Below are 25,489 nucleotides of genomic sequence, written 5' to 3'. Positions count from 1 at the left end.
TGCCTGAATTCCACTCTCAACTTCTTTTTTTTTTTTTTTTTTTTGGTGGTACTGGGGTTCCTGGAAGCCCTTCTACCTCCAGGCTACACTCCCAGACCTATTTTTACATTTTTATTTGGAAACAGGGTCTCCTAAGCCAGCGCGCGGGGCTGGCTTCGAACCTGCGCAATCCTCCTGTTTCTGCCTCCCAAGCGCGGGGATTACAAGCGTGCGCCACCACGCCCGGCGACTCTCAACTTCTTTATCCTTAACTTTTGAGGAGCTACCACCATTGCCATCTTCCATACATCATATTTTTGTTTGCTCTTCAGCTCTTTGCCGTCTTTCAAGCTAAATAAATTATTTCCAAGTCAGACCACTAGCATTTCTGTCAGATTTTAAGTCCTAGATCCTCTCTGTGCTTGGTTTCTTGGTTTCTCTTACCTGGACAAACTTCCCAGTTTCCCATACTTGTCATCTTCTCTTCAGGGATAAAATCCTTCATGCTCCTTATCTTCTTCATCCTGTTAATCTCTTCCTTCATATTGTACTTTAGATTTTGAATGACCTCTTACCAGATATATAACAATGCACTTCCCTTCTCTCTCCCTTCCCTTGTTGAGTTCAGCTCAAAATACATTTGAGCACTGGTATGGTTTAGATATGGAATGTGACCCAGAAAAGCTCATATCAGGCAACGCAGCAATGTTCAGAGGTGAAATAATTGAATCAAGGGGCTATAATCTAATTAGTGGTTAAATCCGTTTGCTTGCTTAACGATTGGAATGGATTAGCTGTAAGCAGATGGGGCATGGCTGGAGGCAGTAGGTCACTGAAAGCTTTGGACCATAGCTGTCCCTAGTTCCTTCCTCTCTTTGCTTCCCTGTTTTCTTGAGCTGAACAGCTTTTCTCCACCATGCACTTCTGCCATGAGGTAGGTTTCTTTCTTTCTTTCTTTCTTTCTTTCTTTCTTTCTTTCTTTCTTTCTTTCTTTCTTTCTTTCTGTGGTACTGGGTGTGGAACCCAAAGGCTTTCTACCTCTGGGCCATACTCCCAGCCATATTTTTTATATTTTATTTGGAAACAGGGTCTCACTAAGTTGCTGAGAGCCTCACTAAGTAGCTGAGGCTGGCTTCAAACCTGTGCGATCCTCCTGTCATCTCCAAGAGATGAGCTCTCTGGCTTGTCATCTCTAAGAGATGAGCTTTCTGCCGTAGAGACAGCCAACCATGGACTGAACCTCTGAAACTGTGAACTAAACTAAACCTTCCCTCAGCTAAATCATTCATGTTGAGTATTCTAGTCAAAGAAATGCAAAGCTACTGAGTACAACAAACACTTTGCTAGGTACTGGGCATACAGAGATAAGTAGACAAAGTCATTATTCTTATTAAGAACCCGTTTTATTTTAAATGGAGGTGAGAAAAGAAGCTACCTGCACCCAAATAAAACAAGACAAAAACAAACAAACAAAAAACCAATTCTGTTTCTTCACAGGCAAAAATAAATGTGATTTAATTCTTAACAGGCACTATTGCTTTACTAAAAAATAGTAATGCCAGGCGTGGTAGTGCAAGTTTGTAATTTCAGCATTTGGGAAGCTGAGCCTGGAGGATCAGGGTTCACCTCAACTACTTAGTGAAGCCCTCTGCAACTTAGTGAGACCCTGTTTCCAAATAAAGAATAAAAATATGGCTGGGGGTGTAGCTTGGAGTTAGAATGCCCCTGGGTTCCATTCCCAGTACCGCAAGAAAAAAATAGTAATAATTTCTTATTTGTTATGACGCTTTTAATATTTTTATTTTTTATTTTTTAATTTTTATTTTAAATTATTTATTTATTTGGTGATACTGGGGGTAGAACCCAGGGGCTCTGGGCTATACTCCCAGACCTATTTTTTATATTTTATTTGGAAACAGGGTCTCACTAAGTTGCTGAGAGCTTCACTAAGTAGCTGAGGCTGGCTTCAGACCTGTGTGATCCTCCCATCTCATCCTCCCAAGAACTGGGATTACAAGCATGCACCACCGTGCCTGGCACTTTTAACTTTGTAAAAGGTTATTCCTTTTCAGTTGGTTGTCCTGAGTTTGGTTTGGTAAATTGTGTGTCTCAGTGAATAGAGATCAAATTGATGTGATGGAAATTTCACCAACTCTGAAGTATAGTCCTTAATTATTTTGTTTGTTTCTAACAAATGTTCTTTCTTGTTCTATGTTCTTTCTCTCATGCACCTTTGTTTTCCAAGAAATTTCCTGACTTGGTAACCCATCTATAATCTTTGCTTTTCAAAAAATTTCTATTTAGCTAATTTAATTTGCACTTCAGCCTTTTATCATCTAAGTGTAGTGCCTGTGAATTAGACTGTGATGCTCTTTCTCTAAGAAAGAGTTATTGGATTTATTATATACATCTACTCCCTGTTCTCTAAACTCTCACGAATTGGGATATTTCCAAATAAGAAGATGATGGAAAAAATATAGATGGACTGCATAGTTCTATCAATATTTTCTCTACCCTCCTGGATTAAGGGAAAGTGAGAGATGCTTAAAAATGTTATATTGATCATAATTTGTTAAAGAATCACATCTTTTTCATAGAACAGGGCTGGGTAAACTACTGCCAATCAGGCCCATGGCTTGTGTTAATATAGCCTCAGAGCTAAGAATGTTTTCCACATTTATAAAAGGTTATAAAGAAAAATATGTGAAAGTGAGTATATGTGGCTGGAAGAAACTTGAAATAATTACTGTGTGATGTTCACAGAAAAGTATCCTGACCCTTGTCCTTTAGTTTTAGCAGACTTATTAATGTAAAATTTATATACCTTATAATTCATGCACTTAGTTATTTATTTTTGGCAGTGCTAGGGATCAACCCCAGGGCCTTGGCCTTGCACATACTAGGCAAGTGTTCTACTACTGAGCTACACCCCTAGCCCAATTACTGTATTTTTTACTTTTAGAATTTCTGTTTGGTTCTTTTAACATTTCAAACTCTTTATTGAGATACTATAGTTGATGAGGATTGTTATACCTTTTTCACTCACATGTGACTTCCTTTAGTCATTTGAACATATTTACAATAGCTGCTTTGAGAGCTGGGTGTGGTGACGCACATTTGTAATCCCAACATTCGGGAGGCGGAGACTTGAGGATCACGGTTTGCAGACAGCCTCAGATACTTAGGCCTTTTTCAACCCAGCAAGACCCTGTTTCAAAATAAATAATAAAAAATAGGGCTGGAGGTAGAATGCCCCTGGGTTCAATCCCCAGTACCATAAGAAATGGAAAAAAAAAAAAAAAAAAGAAATAGGCTCTCGCTAAATTCCGGAGGCTGGCCTCAAACCTGCCATTCTCCTGTCTCAGTCTTCCAGGTACTAGGCAAACAAGCCTGTGCCACCATGCCTGGCTCACAAAGGAGATTCTGTATTTGTCTGCATATGTGTAGTACTGGGGATTTTTGTGTATGATTGATGCTGGGGATTGTACCCAGAGACATTCTACATCTGAGCCATGCCCCCAGACCTATTTTGTTTTTTAATTTTTTTTGTGTGTGTGTTGACCTGGGGATTGAACCCAGGGGCATTCTACCTCTGAGGTACACTCCCAGCCCTATTTTTTCTTCTTTATTTTGAAACCAAGCCTCACTAAGTAGCTGAGGCTGGCTTCAAATCTGTCTCAGCCTCCCAAGTATTGGGATTACAAGTGTTCGCCAACACACCCAGCTCACAGGCAGCTCTTAATCTTAATCTTGATACCTATGTGTGTGTGCGTGTGTATGTTGAAAATGCAGCATGCATTGCTCCACATTGTGATCCTTTTGAAGGGAAATGGATCTTCCTATTTTCTAATTGTCTCTTCATATGGTTTCCTTTGTAAACTTCACATTGGTCTAATGTTTTGTGTTGATATCATCGAGCTACAAGCTTACTCTTATTTGCACAATACCAAAATGTCCATGATTTTTCATAGTACCCACAGACCCCATAGACTTCAATTTCTCCAAGTTCTGTTCCAATTAAAATCATTCCCCTTAGGGAGAATTACAAGTTCACCCTTCCAAGGGTTAACCTCTTTTATGGAATAGAAATAGAAACTTTCAGAGATAGAGGCCGGGAGAGTGGTCTACTATCAAGAGTGAAAACTGACCTCTATGATAAGTGGAAAGCTAATATAAAGTTATAGTCCCCTGGATTTTTGCCTTACCTCTTCCAGCATGGAAAGTCTATCTTTTAAGCAAACTGAGACAAGAACAATTGAGATCAAGTATTCTGAACTTGCTTTGCCTTGGGTAGAGATTTTACCCTATCAAATGGGGACTGGGTTGAGGAAGAGAGCTCCAGGACTCAGGTGTTCTAATTTGTAATAGATCTTCTATAATATAGACCTGTGGGATGAGAAGTGCCACCATTCTGGCCTTCCTAGGAATTCCTAGCCTGGAAAATTGGCCACACCTACCTAAAGCAGTGCTTTTTAAAAATTTTTCGTTACTGGGGATTGAAACTAGGGACATTCTTCCTCCAATCTACATTCCCAGCCCTATATTTTATTCTTTATTTTGAAACTGGTTCTCACTAAATTGCAGAGGGTCTCACTAAGTAGCTGAGACTGACCATAAACCTGTGATCCTCCTGTCTCATCCTCCCAAGTACTGGGATTACAAGCGTGTGCCACTGTGCCCAATCTCAAGGCAGTGCTTATCACACTGAACTGGTGTGTGTGTATGTGTTGGGGGGTGGTGAATACAGTATGGCTCAAATGGTATAGCCTCTCACTCTTCTTAGTGAAACTCAGTATCTCCTAGAGTAAATATTTCTCTGTTTTCTCTATGTTCTCAGGGCAACTTCCTAAATGGTGCTGGGGATGAAACCCAGGACCTTACACATGGTAGAAAAGTTCTCTATCACTGAGCTACACCCTCAGCTCCAGAGTATTGTGTTTTATAATTTTAATGTTATTTTTGTTTTACTTGGAAGAGGATCTTTGGAGCTACTCTCATACCACTATTCTAGAAGTGTTTTTCTTCTTTTCTTAATTATTAAAGAAATTGATAACACTACAGGTTTTCTATTTAATTTTCATTTTCCTGGGAAAATAAGAAAAAACATATTTGGAGGCTACTATTTCTTTATAAGTTCCAAGATATTTACTATAAACCATCATTTTTCTATCATTTTATTTTAACTATTTCCAATGACAATGATATGAGATTATATTAATTTGCTTAAAGTTCTTCTTCTGAGAGAAATTATCTCATTGTTTTGTTGTTAAATAGACTATGCTACTGAGTCCTGCACTTGAGCTGTCCCAGAAATGTAAAGATATCTGGAATCACCTGGAATAAACAACTGTAATAGAAACTGTAAGTTTGGTAACACAGCTATAAAGGGAGTTTATAATAGAAATAACCTAGCCAAGTGTGACGGTGCTTGCTTGTAATCCCAGTACTTGGGAGTCTGAGACAGGAGGATCACAGGTTTGTGGCCAACCTCAACTACTTAGTGAAATCCTGTTTCAAAATAATAAAACATAAGGCTGGGGTGCTCAGAGGTAGAATTCCCCTGGGTTCAATCCCCAGTACTGCAATAAAAAATATTGAAATAAACTAGTCTCTTTGTCACCAGAAATCTCTACAGTCTTTGATAACCAACAAATGATTCTTTAAGAACTGATTTTTCCACACCGTGTTTTAGTATTTTAACTCCATAACATACTGTTTGAAATAACAATATTATTTAATTTGCTTTTTATGAAAATATATTAAATATTAAATAGGATAATTATTATATAACATGATATTATTGCTGTTAGATCATTAGTTTTAATGACTAGTCAAAATTTACCACAGATGAGCAAATAAAGTGACCCAACTAAGGGGGGTGGGAAAAAGGAAGAAGGAAATTCCCTAATGTACATAGCATACATTCACAAACATATCAAAGTCAATCAGTAAGCCAAACATGAGAAGGAGGAAAAGGGGAGGGAATGGGGCAGGAATTGAGGAAGGGCTAAATGAAGGATGTATGCATGTATGTCTCTACCATCTTGCACCCCATTAAGATGTATGACTATTATACACTAATAAAAAATTAAAAATTACTACTGACTAAATGTAGGCTATAGTGTCTTTAAAACCACAATCAAAATTTCAGATACTGCTAATATTTTGTTATGAAATTATAAAAATTGTAGTAAACTTTTAAATTCAAATAATATGCTGCTATTTCCTCATTAAAGATGGTATTGGCTTTTAGGTTTAGCTGGATATTTTTGTAGTGTGCCCATCTGTTCATGTTTTAGAATTCTTCTAAGTCATTGGATAGTGAGTTGAATTACATGCCTTTTCAGAGTCTATGGAGATAATCATAGTTTTTCTCTTTTAAACGATGAGTACATTCACTTATAATAATAGATTTCCTAAAATTAAGTCATCTTTGCATTCCTGGAACAAACCCTATTTGGCCATGGTATGTTATTATTTTAATATATTAATGAATTATTTTATTAATATTTAGAAATTATTTGTTCTTTTCTTTATGTGCATGTGATATCTTTAACAGATTTTAATATCAAATTATGGGAATTATAGGGAAGGACATAAACACATAAGATTTAATTTGCCTCTCTCAATTTATGATAACCATTTAAATGAAGAAAAGCAACCAAGACTAACACTAGAGAAGACCCAAATAATATATTTTCTATAGGAGATTTCATAGAAATATTCTCTGCAGCCTGAAAATATGCTCTGTATCCTGAAAAAAAGCAAACACATCTTTTTTGCCCTTTGAATGTTTATAGAATTGATGGTAAGGAAAACTTGAATACATTCAGACATGTAGATAAAACATTCGCTATTCACAGTGCAAAAACTGGAAATTAATAATGGAATCAGAAAATAACTCTACTGCTGAGCCCAGTGATCCACACTACTTGGGGGTGTGTGAGATAGAAGGATCCAAGGCCAGCCTGGACAACTTAGTGGACCCTGACTCAAAGTAAAATGAAGGGACTGGAGAAATAACTTAGGGGTAGAGTGCTTGCCCAGCATCCTGAGGCCCTGGGTTCAATCTTCAGTGTAGAAAGGAAAGAAAAGAAAGGAAACTTGATTCCTGGGTAATTTTGAAAACCAAAACTATAGACGATCCAGTGTTACATTTGGATAGGGAATTTCCTCCAAAGGCTCATGTTGAAGGACTCCTCTCCAGCTGCTGCTTCTCTTTAGGCATTGAGGCCTAATTGGAAGATGTGGGTCACTGGGGCCTTCTCTCAAGAGTGGATCTCATTCCCCTCCTCCCCCTTTCTGTCTACCAGGAAGTGAGCAGTTTGTCTTTGCCATGCCTTTCCATCTCAACACAGACCAAGAAACAATGAAGCGAACTGGACTGATACATCAGAGAAACCATGAGCCAAAATAAATCCTTTAAGTTGTTTTTCTCAGACATATTGTCACAGCAACAAAAAGCTAACACATCCAGAAAATAATGATGAAAATACCTCATATTAGAATATAAAATGTTCATCCAATGCTCAGAGCAAACTTCCTGGGTGACTTTTATTAATAAAAGTATGTCAGAATGCTAGCTGTTGACCAAAAATCAATTTATTCTATTGAGAAATATAGCTAGATTATATATATAAACACACACATAGTCTGGGTGTATACATACACATACAATCTAGTTGTGCTCTGGGAAAGAAATTGTGTATACTTATATGTATCCTAACCTATATATTGTCACCACCGCTGCTCTGCTGGTTTCAAACATGTGAAACACTGCAAACTGCTAGTGTCCAGCATTGCTGGGCCCAAGCTCAGCAGAGCCAGAGATAATGATGTTCTTAGCTTGTAAACCAGCTGGCTAAGCTTTGACGCACCATTAGATAAATTTGTAAGTACATGCAAAACTTGTTAATATCCACAGAGAAGTGATCAATTTTGTCTCTATGGATAAAATTCCTTTGCATTTTCTTTTTTTTTCGGTACTGGGGATTAAACCCAGGGAAATTCTACCTCCAAGATACACTCCCAGCCCTATTTTGTATTCTTTCTTTTTAATTTATTTATTGTGGTGCTGGGGGTTGAACCCTGGAGCATTCTATCTGCAAGCTACAGCCCCCATCCTATTTTTTATTCTTTATTTTGAAACAAGGTCTCACTGAGTTGCACAGGGCTTCACTAAGTAGCTGAGGCTATCCACAAACCGTGATCTTCCTGTCTCAGCCTCCCAAATGCTGGGATTACAAGCATATGCCACCACTCTCAGTAGTTTCTTTGCATTTCTTCAGACAAGAATAATTTGCATCAGTGACAGTTTTATACAATTGATCTAGTTTAAAAGTGACCCAGTTAGGTAGGGGTAACTCTGAAGGTATACAGACACAGTAATTTCTTTTCCTGCTTCAAAGTCTTTTGCAATGTTTCTTGTGTAATCTTCCATCCACCTGTCTCCTGTATGATCATAATAATCTCAGAAAAATAGTATTCTTGATCACAAAATAGGCTAGTTTAGATTTTCACTGTACTTACATAGGTACATAATATGTGCTAATTAATCAAATAGACCTCCTTGAATTTACAGTTCTAAAGCAATATGGTATTAAACAAATCCAAAGGCTACAGATTGAACGTCTTCCTAGATGTTTGCTTTCTTTTGTCTGTTTTGTTTTGTTTTGGTACGGGAGATTAAACCCAGGATAATTCATACTCCAATCTATACCCTTAACTCCCTCTTTCTTTTCGGTGGTGGTATTAGGGATTGAACTCATATGTATTCTAACTTTGAAATAGGTCCCCACTCCTATTTTATTTGCTTTTTTGGAACAGGGTCTCACTAAGTTGTGGAAGGTTGCTGGGACTAGCCTGTGATCCTCCTTTCTTAGCCAGTACTGGGATTGAAGACATATGCCACCACACCCACCCCTCCTAACCCTTCTTATATATTTGTTCATTTATTATTTATTTATTTTTAAAGCAAGGCTTCACTTAGTTGTTGAGAATCTACCTAAGCTGCTGAGGATGTCCTCTCTAACCTACAATCCTTCTATCTCAGCCTTCCAAGTACTGGGTTTACAGGTGTGTACCACGAAGTTGGCTTAGTCTAGATGGGTTTTTTTTTTTTTTGGCAGGTCTGGGGATAGAACCCAGGGGCATTTTACCTCTGAGCTACACCCCTGCTATTTTTAAAATTTTTATAAGTGGAACATATTGAAAGTGGTGTACATTTAGATTGTGCTTCATGCCCTTCCCCCTCTAGTTCCCTTCTCCCCTCCCAATAGAGTGTCCAGATTAATCATGTTGTATTTATGCTATTATACATATTCGTATGTAGCTCCTCCATTGAACAATCTCAGCTTTCTTCCTCTCCTATTCTTCCATTCAAGCTTTGCTGAGATTTCCCCTCCATCATCTGGAGTCCCTCTGGTATTACCACTACTCCCTAGCTTGGGCATATTAGAGAAAACGTATGTCCCTTCTCTTTCTGTGCTTGACTAACCTCAATTAACATAATGTTCTTCAGTTCCTTCCATCTTCTTGCAAATGCTATTATTTTATTCTTCTTTATAGCTGAATAAAATTCCATTGTGTGTATTTCCCATAATTTTTCAATCCATTCATCTGTTGATGGAGATCTAGGTTGGTTCCATATTTTGGATATTACAAACTGTGCTGCTCTGAACATGGGTATGCATATGTTACTGTAGTTCTCTGATTTCAACCCCTTTGGAAAGATACCCAGGAGTGGTATAGCCGGATCAAATGGTGGATCTATTCCCAGTTTTCTAAGGAATCTCCATACTGATCTCCATAGTGGCTGAACTACTTTGTAGTCCCACCAACAGTGTAAAAGAGTTCCTCTTTCCCCACATCCTCGCCAGCAATTGTTGTTGTTTGATTTCTTTATGCTTGGCACTCTGACTGGGGTTAGATGGAATCTCAGCGTAGTTTTGATTTGCATCTCCCTGATGGCTAGTGATGTTGAACATCTTTTTCATGTATCTATTGGCCATTTGTATATCTTCTTTTTTGAAGTGTCTCTTCAGTTCATTTGCCCATTTCTTGACTGGGTTGTTTGTTTGCTAGTGTAGAGTCTTTTGAGCTCTTTTTATATTCTGGATATTAGCCCCCTATCAGAGTGATGGCTGGTATAGATCTCCCATTCTGTAGGCTTCCTCTTTAGATACTTTTTAAAATTTTTTATTGGTGCATTACATTCATACATCATATTGGGGTAAAAAAAAACTTGTGTGTACATACATGTAAACATCAGTGATTTAACCCCTACCCGATTTCCACCCCATTCCCTCCCGGTCCCTCCTCCCCTTGCTTGGCTTAGTGGTTGACTTTGATATGTTTAAATACATTGTGTGTTTTAGCGATTTTCCTCTTCCCCCCTCCTTTCTCCTCCTTTAGGTTGCCTTGTTTGCTTCTCTATAGGATTTCCTTTTTCATCTAGAGTTTCTCCTTTGACCCATTTCTCCCTAACTCTCACATATTAGGGAAAATATATGATTTCTTATTTTTAGTGACTGATTAATCTCGCTTAGCATAATGCCCTCCAGTTCCATCCATTTCCCTGAAAAGGATGTAATTGAGTTTTTTTTTAAATGGCTGAGTAAAATTCCAGTGTGTACATATCCCATAGTTTTGTAATCCATTCATCTGTTGATGGACATCTTGGCTGGGTCCATAGTTTGGCTATGGTGAATTGTGCAGCTATGAACATAGATACACATGCATTAGTTTGGTAGTTTGGTTTCCTATCTTTTGGGTAGATACTCAGAAGTGGTAAATGGTAGATTTGTTCCCATTCTTCTGAGGATTCTCCATACTGTTTTCCAAAGTGGTTGCACTAATTTGCAATCCCACCAACAATGTCTTAGAGTTCCCTCTTCTCCACATCCTCATCAGCATCTGTTGTTGTTTGTGTTTTAAATGATTACCATTCTAGTTGGAGTTAGGTGAAATCTCAGGGTAGTTTTGATTTGCATCTCTCTGATTGCCAAAAAAATGTTGAGCATTTTTTCATGCATTTATTGGCCATTTGAATTTCTTCTTTTGTGAAGTGTCTATTTAGTTCATTTGCCCATTTTGATATTGGATGCTTTGTTTTCTTAGTGTTGAGTTTCTTGAGTTCTCTGTATATTCTAGATATTAGTCCTCTATTGGAGGTGTAGGTGGCAAAAATCTTCTCCCATTCTGTTGGCTCTCGATTGCGGTTCTTGACAGTTTCCTTTGCTGAACAGAAGCTCTTCAGTTTAATGCAATCCCATTGCCTTGATTTGACTTTTAATTTGTTGTGCCTTTGAGGTCTTGTTGAAAAAGTTTTTATCTGTGCCTATGTGTTACAGTGTTATCATGCAAAAATACTAGATTTTATCAAATGACTTCTGCATCAATTGAGATAGTCAGTGTTTTGCTTTTTTGTTCTATTAGTGTGATATATTGATTGATTTGCTTTTGTTGAACTATCCTTGCATTTTTGGGATAAATCACATTTTGTCAGTGTGTGGTTTTTAATATGCTACAGGATTCAATTAGCTAGTAGTTTGTGGACTTTTGAATTAATATTAATGAAGAATATTAGTTTGTAATTTTTTTCTTGTTACCGCTTCATCTGACTTTGGTACCAGAGTGTGCTGGCTTCATATAAGTTATAAAGTGCTCCCTCTGCTTCAGTTTTTTGGAGTAATTTGAGAAGTATTGGTGATTTTTCTTTTTAAAGTGTTTTATAGAATTCACCAACAAACCATCTAACCACAGACATTGTTTGGGGGAGGATTTTGATTACTGATTCAATCTCTTTACTCATCATAGTATGTTCAGATTTTCTATTTCTTTTTAACTCCATTTAGTAATTTGTGGGCTTATAGGATTTTATCATTTCATCTAGATTTTCTAATTTGTTAGAAAATAATATTTCAGAGTAGCCTTTTATAATATTTTTATTTATATAAAATAAATGAGTAATGAGTCTTCTAGTGAGATTTTTCTCTTTTTTATTCTTTGCCCATCTATCCAAAGTCAATTTGCTTATTCTTGCAAGGAACAAACTCTTGGTTTCATTGATTTTTTTCTGTTGTTTCCTTATTCTCTAATTCATTCATCTTTAATCTTCATTATTCCTTGTTATAATTTGCATTTAGAATGTCCCTCTAGACCACACAGAGACAAGACAGCAATGTTGGGGGCTGGGCTTGGTTGTTGAGAAGAAGTTTCTGGGAGATTATGTATAGCCCCTCCTCTTCTTGATTTATCTTGCTTTTAGCCTCCTTGATGTGAAAGCAGAGGTTTTGAGTTTTTATCTGCTTCCCACACAATGCCTTGAGCTCCACAGTCTTTACCTGGCCTACACTGAAACCCTGAAGTCTCCAGAAATGTAATCAAATAAATCTTCCTTCCTCCAAGTTGTTACATCAGATATTTGGGATTATAGCAGTGAGAATGCTAACTGAAACATTCTCTTTCTAGATTTGGGTATAGTTTGCACCTCTTTTTCTAGTTACTTAAGGATTAAAGTTGGCTTACTAATATTAGATATTTCTTCTTCTTTTGTGATACTGGGGGTAGAACATGAATACATTGTACCTCTGAGCTATACCCTCAGCCCTTTTTTATTTTTTTGTTTCAAAACAGGGTCTTGCTAGGTTGCTACAGTCTCGTTAAGATGCTGATACTGGTCTGAAACCTGCAATCCTCCTGTCTCAGTCCTCCAACTACTAGAATTACAGGCATGTGCTACCATGCCTTGCTTATTTCTTCTTTTTTAATGTAGTAATTTACAGCTATAAATTTCTCTCTGAACATTTCATTTTCACTGTATCTCAAGTTTTGATATGTTGTTTTCATTTCCATTCATCTCTGAGTATTTTCTAATTTCCCTTGTGATTTTTTTCTTTGGCTCATTTTTAATGTACTTTTATTGGTGCATTATAATCTCACATAATAATGTAGTGCAAAATCGTAGTGACATATGCACAAACAGTACCTGGTATGAAGTTCCCCCAGCTCCCTCCTCACTCTCTTCCCTTCTCCATACGTAGTATTAAGATTGATATTAGTAGCTTCACATATCTACATAATGTCAATGAAAGAGATTCCTTCATTGATTCTCCTTCTCCACCCAGGCCCTTTCCCCTAGACCACCTCCCCAGCTCCACTGGAGTTTCTCCTCCATTATCTGAAGTCCTTCTTATATCCCAATTACTCCCTAGCTTGTGTATATGAGAGAAAACATACGGCCCTCCACTTTCTGTTACTGGCTAATTGCACTTAATAATGTTCTCCAGGTCTATCCATTTTTCTGAAAATAGCATAATTTTGTTCTTTATTGCTGCTGAGTAGAATTTCATTGTGTGTCTACCCATAATTGTGTAAGCCATTCATCTGCTGATGAACCCCTAGGTTGGTGTCATGATTTGGCTATTGTGAATTGTGCTGCTATAAACATGGATATTCATGTATTACCATAATGTTCTGATTTCAGTCTCTTTGGAAAGATGTACAGGAGTGGTACAGCTGTACTGTATGGAGGATTCATTCCCAGTTTTCTGAAGAATCTCCACATTGATATCCATTAGGGCTATGATAATTTGAAATCCCCAAAGTACTTATTTTTCCACTTCTTCACCAGCATGTATTGTTTGACTTCTTGATTGAAAGGTTTGAGCCACCTAAAGGTCCCTGGTTCGATCCCGGGTTTCGGCACCAGTTGATTGAAATAAGAAAGATGCGGCGGGTCCCATTGGCGCACAGATACACGCGGGAATGCAGTATAGGTGGTATGGATGCCTTTATTCGTGGGGAGTCGGCCACCCTTCATGCGAGCAGTTCCTTCCCTGCCCGCTTTCCGACCAGCTGGCGGGAACAAGCGAGTAAGGGGCCACGTGCTATGTGTCTCTGAGAGTCTCCCTGAGTCTCTCAGGTCGGGGTGGGGGGGTTCCCTTAAATCGAGGGGAGTGGTCTCCCCTGGGAACCACCGAGCTCCGCCTCCTAGCTTCTGGCCCCGCCCCCTGCGGGGCAGCGGCTCAAACCTTTCATCAATGATTGTCATTCTAATGGGGGTTAAATAGAATCTCTGTGTAGTTTTGACTTACATTTCCTTGATTGCTAGTGACGTTGAATATTTTTCATGTATTTATTGTCCTTTTATTTTCTTCTTTTATTAAGTGTCTAGTTCAATTGCTCATTTCTTGATTGAGTTATTTGATTTTTAAGTGTTAAGTCTTTTAAGTTCTGTGTATGTTCTACATATTAGTCCTCTATCAGAGAAGTAGCTGGCAAAGATCTCTCATTTTTTGTAGGCTTTCTCTTTAGACTCTTGATTTTTTTGTTAAACAAAAACTTTTAGTTTAATGCCATCCCATTTATTAAATCTTGTTTCAATTTCCTGAGCTTTGGGGGGTCTTATTGAAGACGTTTATACCAGTGTCTATATGTTAGAGGGTTGGTCCTATGCTCTCCTCTAGTAATTTCAAAGTCTCTGGTTTAATGTATTTTTTAAATTCCACGTCTGTACAAATTTTCCAGTTTTAATTCTTTTACTGATTTTTTTAGTTTCACTACATTGTGGTCAGAGAATATACTTTCTTTAATGTTAATCTTTTTAAATTTTGTGTGTGTGTGTGTGTGTGTGTGTGTGTGTGTGTGTGTGTGTGTGTTTCTGGGGATCGAGCTCAGATTGAGACTTGTTTGGTCATCTAACATGATCTATCCTGGAGAATGTTCCATGAACACTTGAAAAATGTGTATTTTTCTGTAGGTGTATGGAGTATTCTACACATGTCTCTTAAGTCTAGTGAGTTTTTAATATTGTTTACATTATTCTGTTCCCTTATTGATCTTCTGGTTATTTTGTCCATTATTGAAAGCAGTTCACAAGAGTTGTGATTAGTGTTTTTCTTAAGAGTAAAAAATACTATAAAAAGAGAATACAGTGAGGACAGTAAAAAAATTTTTAGGAACTGCCCTTAAAGAATAAAATTTCCAGAAATTTTATATGAATGTTTTCTCAAAGACTGAGCATTTCTTCTGATTGTATAACTTCTCATGCAACTCTTACAACAATACCTCATCAAACTTACCTATTTCCATCTTTATAAGGAGAAAGAATAAACCTTTACAGCTTTCTAGGGGTTCTTTTAGAAACCTTAAATAAATATTTTTATTTAAAAGATATTCTGGGCTAGGTGTGGTGGCACACACTTGTAATTCCAGTACTTGGGAGGCTTAGACAGGAGGATCACAGGTTCACAGCCAGCCTCAGCAACTTGTTAGGTCTTCTGCAACTTAGTGAGACCCTGTTTCAAAATAAAAAATAAAATAGGATTGGGGGTTTAGCTCGGAGGTAGAATGTCCCTGGGTTCAATCCTCAGTACCGTGAAAAATAAAAATTAAAAAAAAGATATTCTGAGCCAGGAATTGTTGCACATGTTTGTAATACCAGTACATGGGAGGCTGAGACAGAAGGATTACAGATTCACAACAAGCCTCAGCAACTTGGTGAGGCCCTTCACGAATTAGTGAGATCTTGTTTTCAAATAAAATAATAAAATAGGGCTAAGGATATAGCTCAAATGTAGAATACTCCTGGGCTCCATCTCCAGCACCAATAATAAATAAATAAATAAAGAAAGAATATTCTGAATTTTTATTTTTATCTTTTCTATATTTGGGATACAGTTTTTGGAAGGCAAAATCAAGAGAGTTGTTAGAGGTAAACTGGGTGATAGAGTAATATTAGGATGATGAGTGCCTGAAAACAGTACCTAGCTACCTACATAAAAAAAAGCAACTGTCAGATATTTAAGCAGAAAAAGATTTCAGGCAAGGTGTGGAGGCTCATGCCTGTAATCCCAACTACTCAGGAGGCCTGGGAAATTATCAAGTTCCTGACTCAAAATAAAAAACTAAAAAAAGGGCTATTGCTATATATTAGAAAAAGAGTACTTACCCAGCATGTGCAAGGCCCTGGATTCAATCAATTCCACAATAAACAAATAGATTGATAAACAAATAAGAAGCAACAGTATATACATTTAAAAATGATTAACAATCAATGTTTAAGTATTCTATTTTTACATGAAAATCATGTAGAAATCCAATGACTATTTGTTAACTTAATACCAGTTCAATGTTTTAAATTACTAAATATTTTGAAAATTATCTTTTTAAGTGGCTTTATGATCTGATTTATTAATATCTCCAGAGATTATAACACTTCACACTCATACAGTACAATGTGAAGATCATTCTTCGTTATAGACACATGAACACAAATGCAAAGATATCTTATGAATTTAGACCTACACTTTTAGCTACCTATCAACAGTAAACATAGAAACTCACAAGCCCAGATATCAGTGCTGGTCTCCTTCCCTGTATATGTGAAATTAATGATTAATTTGAGCTAAAAATAGAAAAATAGAACAAAGAGTCTATTTTTCTGTTGTTTCTCACCCATCAGAAACTATATAAATCATCCATTCATTTACAGAGTTCACAAAATGGTCATCTAATAAAATCATATTTCCAATTGTTGCTGAAATCAAGGAAAATAACTTATTGTCTACACAAACCAGAAACTAAAACGCAATATAAAAACAAATGGAAAAAACCAGATGTGGTGGCACACACTTGCAATCCCAGTAGTTGGGAGACAGAGACAGAGACAGGAGGATCACAGCTTTGAGGCCAGCCTCAGCAACTTAGTGAGACCATATTTCAAAATAAAAAGAAAATAGGGCTGGAGGTGTAGCTCATGGTAGCATGTCCCTGGGTTCAATTCAATACAGAGAGAGAGAGAGAGAGAGAGAGAGAGAGAGAGAGAGAGAGAGAGAGAGAGAGAAAGAGAGAGAGAGAATATGAATCAATGGTGAAGAAAAAAAAAAGAGATTTTTTTTGTTTGCAATACTGGGAATGAAAACCATTGACTACCACTGAGTTACTTCCCGATCCCCAGCAATTTTGGTTTAGATTTTGTTTTTTGAGACATGATCTATTAAATTGTCCAGGCTGGCTTCAAATTTGTGATCCTTCTGTCCCAATTTTCTGAGTAGCAGGAAAAATGGGCCTCCACACCCTACAGATTGAGCAAAATTCTATTGCTACTTGAGATTCAATCTTGTTGGAGTCAAGAAAAGATGAATTTAAGCAGTCTATGAGTTGCATTTCTTCAACAATACAATTTACCAGGGTGTGTTAAGTGCATTCATTGGACAGCTCAGTCAGTAATTTATTTATTTTTTTTTAATTTATTGAACACAAATGGAATACATTTAAACTATATTGGTGCCCTCTCCCTCCAGCTCCCATTTTTCCTTCCCCCTCCCACCAATGGTTGTCCAGGTTAACCATGTCATATTCATAATTTTGCACATATTCAGATGTCAGTAATTAAAAATATACTCCAATTCTGGCCTTTGTTTTTAAATACTTTTATTGGTACACTGCAATAACATATCACAGTGAGGTTCAAAGTGATACAAACATACATGCACACTAGTCTTGGTATGTTTCCCTTCAGATCCCACTGTGGCACTCCTCCTCATACATGTTAGTGAGATTGGTAGTGATACCTTCATGTATGGATATAGTATTATTTGAACTGTTTCTTTCATCAGCTTTTCCCCTCCCAACCATCCTATTCCCTTCCACTTATACTTATTAGTCTCTCTCCTCAATATGTAAAGCTCTTTTATTTTCTATTTTTTTCTAGCTTCCACATGTGAGAGAAAACATTTGGCCCTTGTCTTTCCAAGACTGGTAGATCTCATTTAGCATAATATTCTCTAGTTTCATTCATTTTCCTGCAAATAATATAATTTTGTTCTTCTTTGTGGCTAAGTAAAATTCTATTGTGTGTATGTGCCACACCTTCATTATCCATTCATCTGTGATGGATACCTCAGTTGGTTACATAACTTGGCTATTGTGTATTGTGCTACTATAAACATGGATATGTATGTATCACTATTATTCTGATTTTAATTCTTTTGGAAATATACTGAGTTGTATGAATATAAAATGAATTAATGTCAAAGATCTTATTTAACTCATTAATGAGAAAATCAGGACGATGTTGCATCCAATTTCAATTTCCATTTCATTGTACTTGCTTATTTCTTCTTATTTTCTGTATCTCTTATTGTTTATTCAGAGGTTCTGCTCTGTGTTTTGCTATTTCTGAATTTCCCTTTATTTTGTGATGGCTTTATTTTATTTCCATTTCCTTCTTTATCTCTGAATAAAGATATTTCATTTCCTTTTTTCATCTACCAGCTCTTCTCTGACCTCTTGCATCCTTGCTTTATATTCTTATTTTTACAGAGATGATTACCTAATTAATATTATAGAATTCATGCTGACATGTTTGGTTACAATTTTCATCTCGTTTATGGCAATATTTCTCTTGGAAAAATTCTTTAGTCTGCAATGTTTTTCATGTTTTTTCATCCATTTTTATGTGGTATCTTTTGTGTGTATACTGTGAGGGAGTTTTTATTATGTTTTATAAAAACCTTTAATTACAATAACTTTCTTTAGACCAACTATTGATAGGAAATACACATAGAGGGGCCATGATCCAGACTAGTAGCAATTTTTTATTTATAATATAGGGCTATTGTAGGTGAATTCTTGTAGTGCCTACATTTTCCTAGCCAGCAATAATAGGCAGTTTTAGGGCTTTTTATAACACAAAAACTCTTCCTTATTGCCTAACTAATCACTTAACTTGCTCTTCAGCCCTCTCATCCCTGCCTTCTCAAAAGCAAACCAAGTTAAGAAAAGTTCCCATCACCAGCCCATGAATACTGTTCTTGTTACTGTAAACAAAGAATTGGTACCTTAAGGTGTGCCCCTCACTTTTAGTTGGACTTTTTCTGGCTTTTTCTGATTCTATTCTTATTTTTAAAAGCTATACATACATATATATATTAGACACATGTTATTTATGTTGAAATAATCTTCCTTAGCACAGATGCACAGATATTGTGTCTACTTGGTATGCTTTGAATGTTCTCTCCAAAACTTATGTTGAAATTTATTTGCCACGATGACAAAACTGGAAGGGTTTCGTGTGACCCTCTCTACCATGTTACACAACAATAAGGCCTCACCAAAAAAGACCCTAAACTTTCAATCCTGAACTTCCCAGGCTCCAGAACTATGATAAATGAATTTCTTTCTTATATGTTACCTGGTTTATGGCATTCTGTTGCAGCAACTAAAATAGACTAAGAGAGAAAAATAATACCAAGAAGAGGTACTGTTGCTGTGACATATCTCTGAAAATGTGGAAGCTGCTTTAGTACTGGGTAATGGGTAGAGGCTGAAAGAATTTGGAGGAACAGGTTATAAAAAGCCTAGATGACTGTGAATGGAGGATTAAGGGTAATTTTGGTGAGGCTTCAGGAGAAGAGAGTACTAGGAAAGGTCTGGACCTTCTAGAGATTATTTAAGTGATCATGATAAGAGAAATATGGACAAAAGAGGCCATTCTAAAGAGGTCTCAGATGGAACAAGGTATTGGAAACTGAGTACAGGGCATCCTAAACTGCAAAGAACTTGAATGTGTTGTGTCCATTCCCTTTGGTTTGAGAGCCTTTGTATTATGAGAGGCCCTAAAACTGCTGGGAAAACATAGTCACTACAAGAACTCACATACAAAACAACCCCCTAGATTATTAATAAAAATTTCTACAAGTCTGGACCATGGCTTTGACCTCATTTTTGCAGAAGATAGAATTTAAGAGTAAGTATCCAGGATATCTAGTAGAAGAAATATCTAAGTAAGAAAACATTTGGGCTGCTCCATGACTACTGCTAAATGCATGCAGCAAAATACAGGGTAAAGAAATGACTCAAAGCCATTATTTATAATAACAAGTGAAAATATTTGGAGAATTCACAGCCTGGCCATGAAAAGGATGTTCAGAACAGAATACTTAAAGAGTATGGCCAAATGACCATTTTCTAAAGAGATTCATGTGGATAGAATACAGCCAAGTGTTACTTATTAAGACAATGGAAAAATGACCCTGAAGTCATTTTAGAGATCTTAGAAGTGTCCAGCTCCAGGTCCAGAGCTTTAGAAGGGCAGGTGATCTGAGTATTGGGATCCAGGTTCAATTCACAAGCTGACTACCTAGAACCACCTCAAGACTTGGTTCCCCACATTCCAACCTAGCACTTTTCACTTTTCAGTTGCCCTTGCCATGGTTTAGGCCTGCCCAGGAGCAGCTCAGGCCACCATTGCAGAAGGCATAAGCCATAAACCTTATTGGCATCCAGATGGATAAGTCTGTGGATTTGCAGAATGCAAGAGCTAGGGGCATGGCTTCCTTCACTTTGATTTCAGAGGATATCACAGATAGCCTCTACCCAACCAGAGACTTGTCACAGAAGTGGAGCCACCACAGAGAGCCCCTACTAGGTCAATGCCAAGCAGAAAAGTGGGGTTGTGACCAGCACAGAGAGTTCCCACTAAGGAAGAGCATAGTGGAGCCATAGGGAAGGACTACCCTCAAGATCCCACTAGCTAATGTAGAACCTCTAGCATACAACAACAGTCTGGTAGAACTACAGAAACATCCAGCCAGGCCTTGTGGCACACACCTGTACTCAGCTACTTGTATAGCTGAAGCAGGAGGATTGCAACAAGCCATCCTGACCAACTTATTGAGGCCTGTCTCAAAATAAATAAGTGCTAGAGATGTGGCTCAGTAGTAGAGTGTTTCTGGATTTGATCCCCAGTACTGCCAAGCAAACAAACAATAAACAGGAATAGGACCTCAACTGGTGAGATCTACTTCCTGAGCTGAGTCCAACAAAGCCAGAGCCCAGACGCCTAACCCTCCACACAGTGTTTCCAGGAAGCAGGACATGGAGTCAAATGAACTATTCTCCAACTTTATGACTTAGCATTATTTCCCTTGTTGGATTTTGAACTTTCTTGGGGGCAAGTTACCCCTTTCTTTTTGCCTACTTTTAGAATGGTAATATCTATCCTATTCCTGTCCTACTATAGCATTATGAAAGTAGATAACTTGTTTGATTTCAAAAACTCACAGAGTGAATTTGCCACAGGATGAATCATGCCTTGAGTATCATTCATATTTGATTCAGATGGGACTCTGGACTTTGGATTAAATGTTAAAGTTGATTCTGTAACAATTAGAACTTTGGTCTATTGAGATACAATAAATTCACTGTAAAGGAATGAGTTTTGGAGGCCAAGGGTGAAATGCTATGGCTTACACATCCCCTCCAAAACTCATGCTGAAATTTAGTTACTACTGTGACAGTGTTGTCAGGTGGGAACTTTAAAAGATGCTCTCTACCATATTACTCAGCAAGAAAACCTTACCAGACAAAGTTCTTTAGTTTTACTTCCCAGGTTCCAGTACTGTGAGATACAAATTTATTTTTTAATATATTACTTAGTCTGTGGTATTTTGTTAAAACAGCAGAAAATATACTGAGAAACTGCTTTTGCTTACCTTTTTAAATCTACTGTCTAGCATAAAATAGACCTCTGACTAATGCATATATGAAAAATATAAAATATATATGTTATATGTATATATTTACATACATGTATGAATACATATATCATATATAAAGTCTTAGAAAGTTACATTTCAGGCTTTAGATTTGTTGCCTCTTGGGACAGGAGTTAGTGATTTGGGGAGACTATTTTATTTCTCTGAATTTTCAATGAACATGTAATACTTAATAATTAAAATGGAAAACAATTTGGAAGAAATTCTTCTGGCTTGTTAAGAGTCTCTCTCTCTCTCTCTCTCTCTCTCTCTCTCTCTCTCACACACACACACACACACACACACACACACACGCACACACACATACATACACACAGTAATGGAGATTGAACTTAGGGCCCCATACATGATAAACATTCTCTATACCACTAAGCTACATCTCCACCTCTTTTTATTTTTTAGTTTGAGACGGTCTCACCAAATTGCCCAGGAAGTCCTCAAACTTGTGATCTGTTTGCCTCAGCCTCCTTAGTAGCTAAGATTACAAGGCATGAGCCACCACACCCAACTGTTTAAGATTGTATATTTCCAATGAAATAATGTCTAAAATTTTAACCTAATGTGTGAGTAATGTAAGTAAATTATTAAGCTACCAACTGTAAGTGGATAAATTGAAAGTGCTTAAGTTCTTAGGGAAAAATTGGAAAATGCCATCTTTTTAAAAATCTATTCCAAATCAGAGTCGATTATAAGCTGTATAAACAGTAACTAACATGTTAGTGCTATGGAAATTGGCTTTTACAGAAGGATTAACTCTGGCATGCTATTATATTAGTGACCTAAGGAAATCAGCTTACCACATTTATTCTGCAAAGTCTTTATTAAATTCCTAGGGGCAGCTAGGTATTATGGAAACATGAAAATGTAAGGCTTGTATTTGTCCTTAAAAAATGTATGCTATGCCACACAGTGGCAGGTGGAAGGGCAAGAGAGCACAGCACAGCATGAAGTCTCTTTTATAAAGGTCTTAATCCCATGCAAGTGGTTGAAGCCCTCAGGGTCTAATCACCTCTTAAAGGCCCCACATCTTAAGCCATCAAGATTCAACGCCTAAATTTCAAATAGGATATATTCAAAACATAGCAGGCTGAGATGTTATATGTCTTACTCATTCTTTAACCCTACCTCCTAAACTCTGCTTGACATATTAGTAAGATTCAATAAATAGTTATTAAATAAAATGCTGCTATACTACTATAACTTTTATCGTGAGATTCATTCACTTGAATATCATAGTGTTTTGATCTTTGAAAGCCCCCCATGCAAAGACCCTGAGAGCTCACAATAATATAATTGGTTTACACTTTGGGAAAATAACACTTAAATAATAAAAATAACTAACAGAAATTTACCTTAGGATATAAGATAGAGAGGGCAGGTCAGGTTTCCAAGAAAAAGGTATTTAAATGGAAACTGGGATTGTACCAAACATGACTTTGCTAATGGTGATAAGATACTAAGGACCTTTTTAACTCAAGGCACCTCATAGTTTTTGAATCTGCCTTTCTAGCTGTAAAATAAGAGACTTTCCCCTCAGAGTCTTTATTGAAAATTATCACTTTCAAAATAAAATAAGGACTTCCAAGGAAAAAAGAAACTGTAATTGATTGGATGTGGAGAAGTAGAACTCTAATGCATTGTTGGGGGGATTGCAAATAAGTGCAACCACTTTGGAAAACAGTATGGAATATCCTCAGAAGAATGAAAATGAACTTACCATATGATCCAGCAATACCACCTCTGGGTATCTACCCAAAAGAATGAAAGCCAAACTACCAAACTAATGTATGAATGTCTATGTTCATAGCTGCACAATTCACCATTGCCAAGCTATGGAACCAGCCAAGATGTCCATCAACAGATGAATGGATTACAAAACTATGGGATATGTACACAATACAATTTTACCCAGCCATAAAGGAGAGCAAAACCATGGCATTTAGAGGGAAATGTAAAAGAAATAAGAACTCAGATGCTTTCCCTAATATGCGAAAGCTAGGGAGAAATGGGTAACAGGAGGAACTCTAGATGAAGAAGGAGATCCTATAGAGGAGCAATTAAGGTGTCCTATCTGAGGGGATGGGAGGAGGGAAGAGGAAAATTCTTTAAAGCAAATGATATACTTAAACATATAAAAATCAATCACTAAACCAAGCATGGGAAGGAAGGAGGGAGAGGGAATGGGATGGGGATTCAGTAAAGGAAAATTGGGTGATGTGTGCATGTATATCTCCACAAGTTTCTTATCTCATTAAGATGTATGCCTACAATGCACCAATAAAAATTTATTTAAAAATTATCACTTTGAGATATTGCTAGGAGCATCCTTACAATCAGACTTTCAATACAGAGAATCACTGAATGTTAGGGCTAGAATTAACCTTAGTGGTTTGATTTGATAAAACTGTTTATTTTGTAGTGCATTAAATTTTTATCACAAAAGCCCAGTGACAGAAAAATCTTTGTTTTCATAGGTCATCACTAGAAAAAAATTTCCTCACCAGTGATATAATTTTGACTTTGGTATAAAGTATTGAAGTGTTATCATCAAAAGGCTTTGTGCCTATGGCAAGCAAGGCAAACCTCCTGAGAGGTTTAGAACAAAGCCCTGCAGAAATGCAGTTCAGCTGGCAGGGAAAATGATGATGGAGGAGGAGGAGGAGGAGGAGGAGGAGGAGGAGGAGGAGGAGGAGGAGGAGGAGGAGGAGGAGGAGGAGGAGTTTGACGAGGATGACGAGGAGGAGATAGAGGACGAGGAGGTCAAGGAGGATGAGAAGGAGGAGGAGCGTGTTTGTGTGTGTATTAAATCAAGTATTTGTATATTATAGGCCTCTCGCTCCGGAACTCAAAAGATCATTCTAATTTATTCAAAGATCATTCTAATTTATCCAAATGCTGTAGATAAAAGCTACCATTTAACAGTGTTTGATTCAGAAATATTTTGGTCCATTCAGTTTTACATACCAAAACTAAGATTAAATGCACATTCCTTCAGCAGGAAGACATTGTTTGGTCCTTTCATTGGCTTAATAACATCAATCAAGGGTTACTTTTGTCCTAGAGATTAGTTCTCAATGGATAAGAAATTCTTAAAGGTGATAGGGTTGAGATCAGCTAAAAGCAAAGGCATATATAGCTGATCTGGCACATTAAATAGAGTGACAAAACTTGAGTGGTTTTTTTCAGTACTGGGAACTAAACCCAGGGACACTCTTTTTTTTAAAGTAAAATATAAATTTATTTATTTTCTGTATTGGAGATGGAGCCCAGAGCATTTTACCTCTGAGCTACACCTCCAGCCCTATTTCTTATTATTTAATTTGAAACAAGGTCCCACTAAATTGCAGAAGGCCTCACTAAGTAGCTGAGGCTGTCTGAGAACTGCAATCCTCCTGTCTCAGCCTCCCAAGTACCGGGATTATAAGTATGTGCCACCATACCTGGCTTTTATTTTTTACTTTAAGACAGTATCTTGCTAAGTTGCTCTCAAGCTTGGGATCCTCCTGCCTTAGCCTTCTGAGTAGCTGGGATTACAGCATGTGCCACCATACCTCGCCTTGAGTGGATACTCCAGAGTACAATTTGGGTCAGGACTTAGGTCACAGGAATAGGAGAACTTAAACTTAAGATTTTTGCTCCTGCAAGAAATTAAATGATTTGTTGCAATGCTATGGTTTGGATAAGTTTCTCCTAAAGGCTCATATGTTAAAAGACTCAAACTCCAGCCCATGCTCTATTGGTAGGTGGTAGAACCTTTGGGAGAAGTAGTGGAAGGAAGTGAAGCAATTGAGGACATGCCCTTGAAGGAAATACTAGGGCACTGGCCCCTTCCCTTCCTCTCTACTTACTTCCTGGCCACTGTGAGTTAAGCAGCTTCCTCCAACATGCTCTCCTACCATGATTGTACTATGCTGCTGTAGGCCCAAAACAATGGGGCAAATTGGTCA

The 25,489-nt window shown here is 37.3% G+C and overlaps 1 protein-coding gene across 1 annotated transcript in view; it reads left to right on the top strand.

Annotated features, from left to right (window-relative positions):
• The window catches only part of TEX11 (testis expressed 11), a gene marked incomplete at both ends in the record, with an annotated part of 284,756 nt that overhangs the window by 221,112 nt on the left and 38,155 nt on the right, over positions 1 to 25,489 (top strand). Inside the window, 1 exon segment of the mRNA XM_080718988.1 lies at positions 13,613 to 13,853. Within this exon segment, the coding sequence (XP_080575114.1) occupies positions 13,613 to 13,853 (241 nt within the window).

The sequence above is a fragment of the Muscardinus avellanarius genome (genome assembly GCF_963383645.1).
Source record: "Muscardinus avellanarius genome assembly, chromosome: X".
Lineage (NCBI taxonomy): Eukaryota > Metazoa > Chordata > Mammalia > Rodentia > Gliridae > Muscardinus > Muscardinus avellanarius.
Note: the sequence above shows the minus strand (reverse complement) of the source record. Positions and strands in the feature narration are given on the sequence as shown.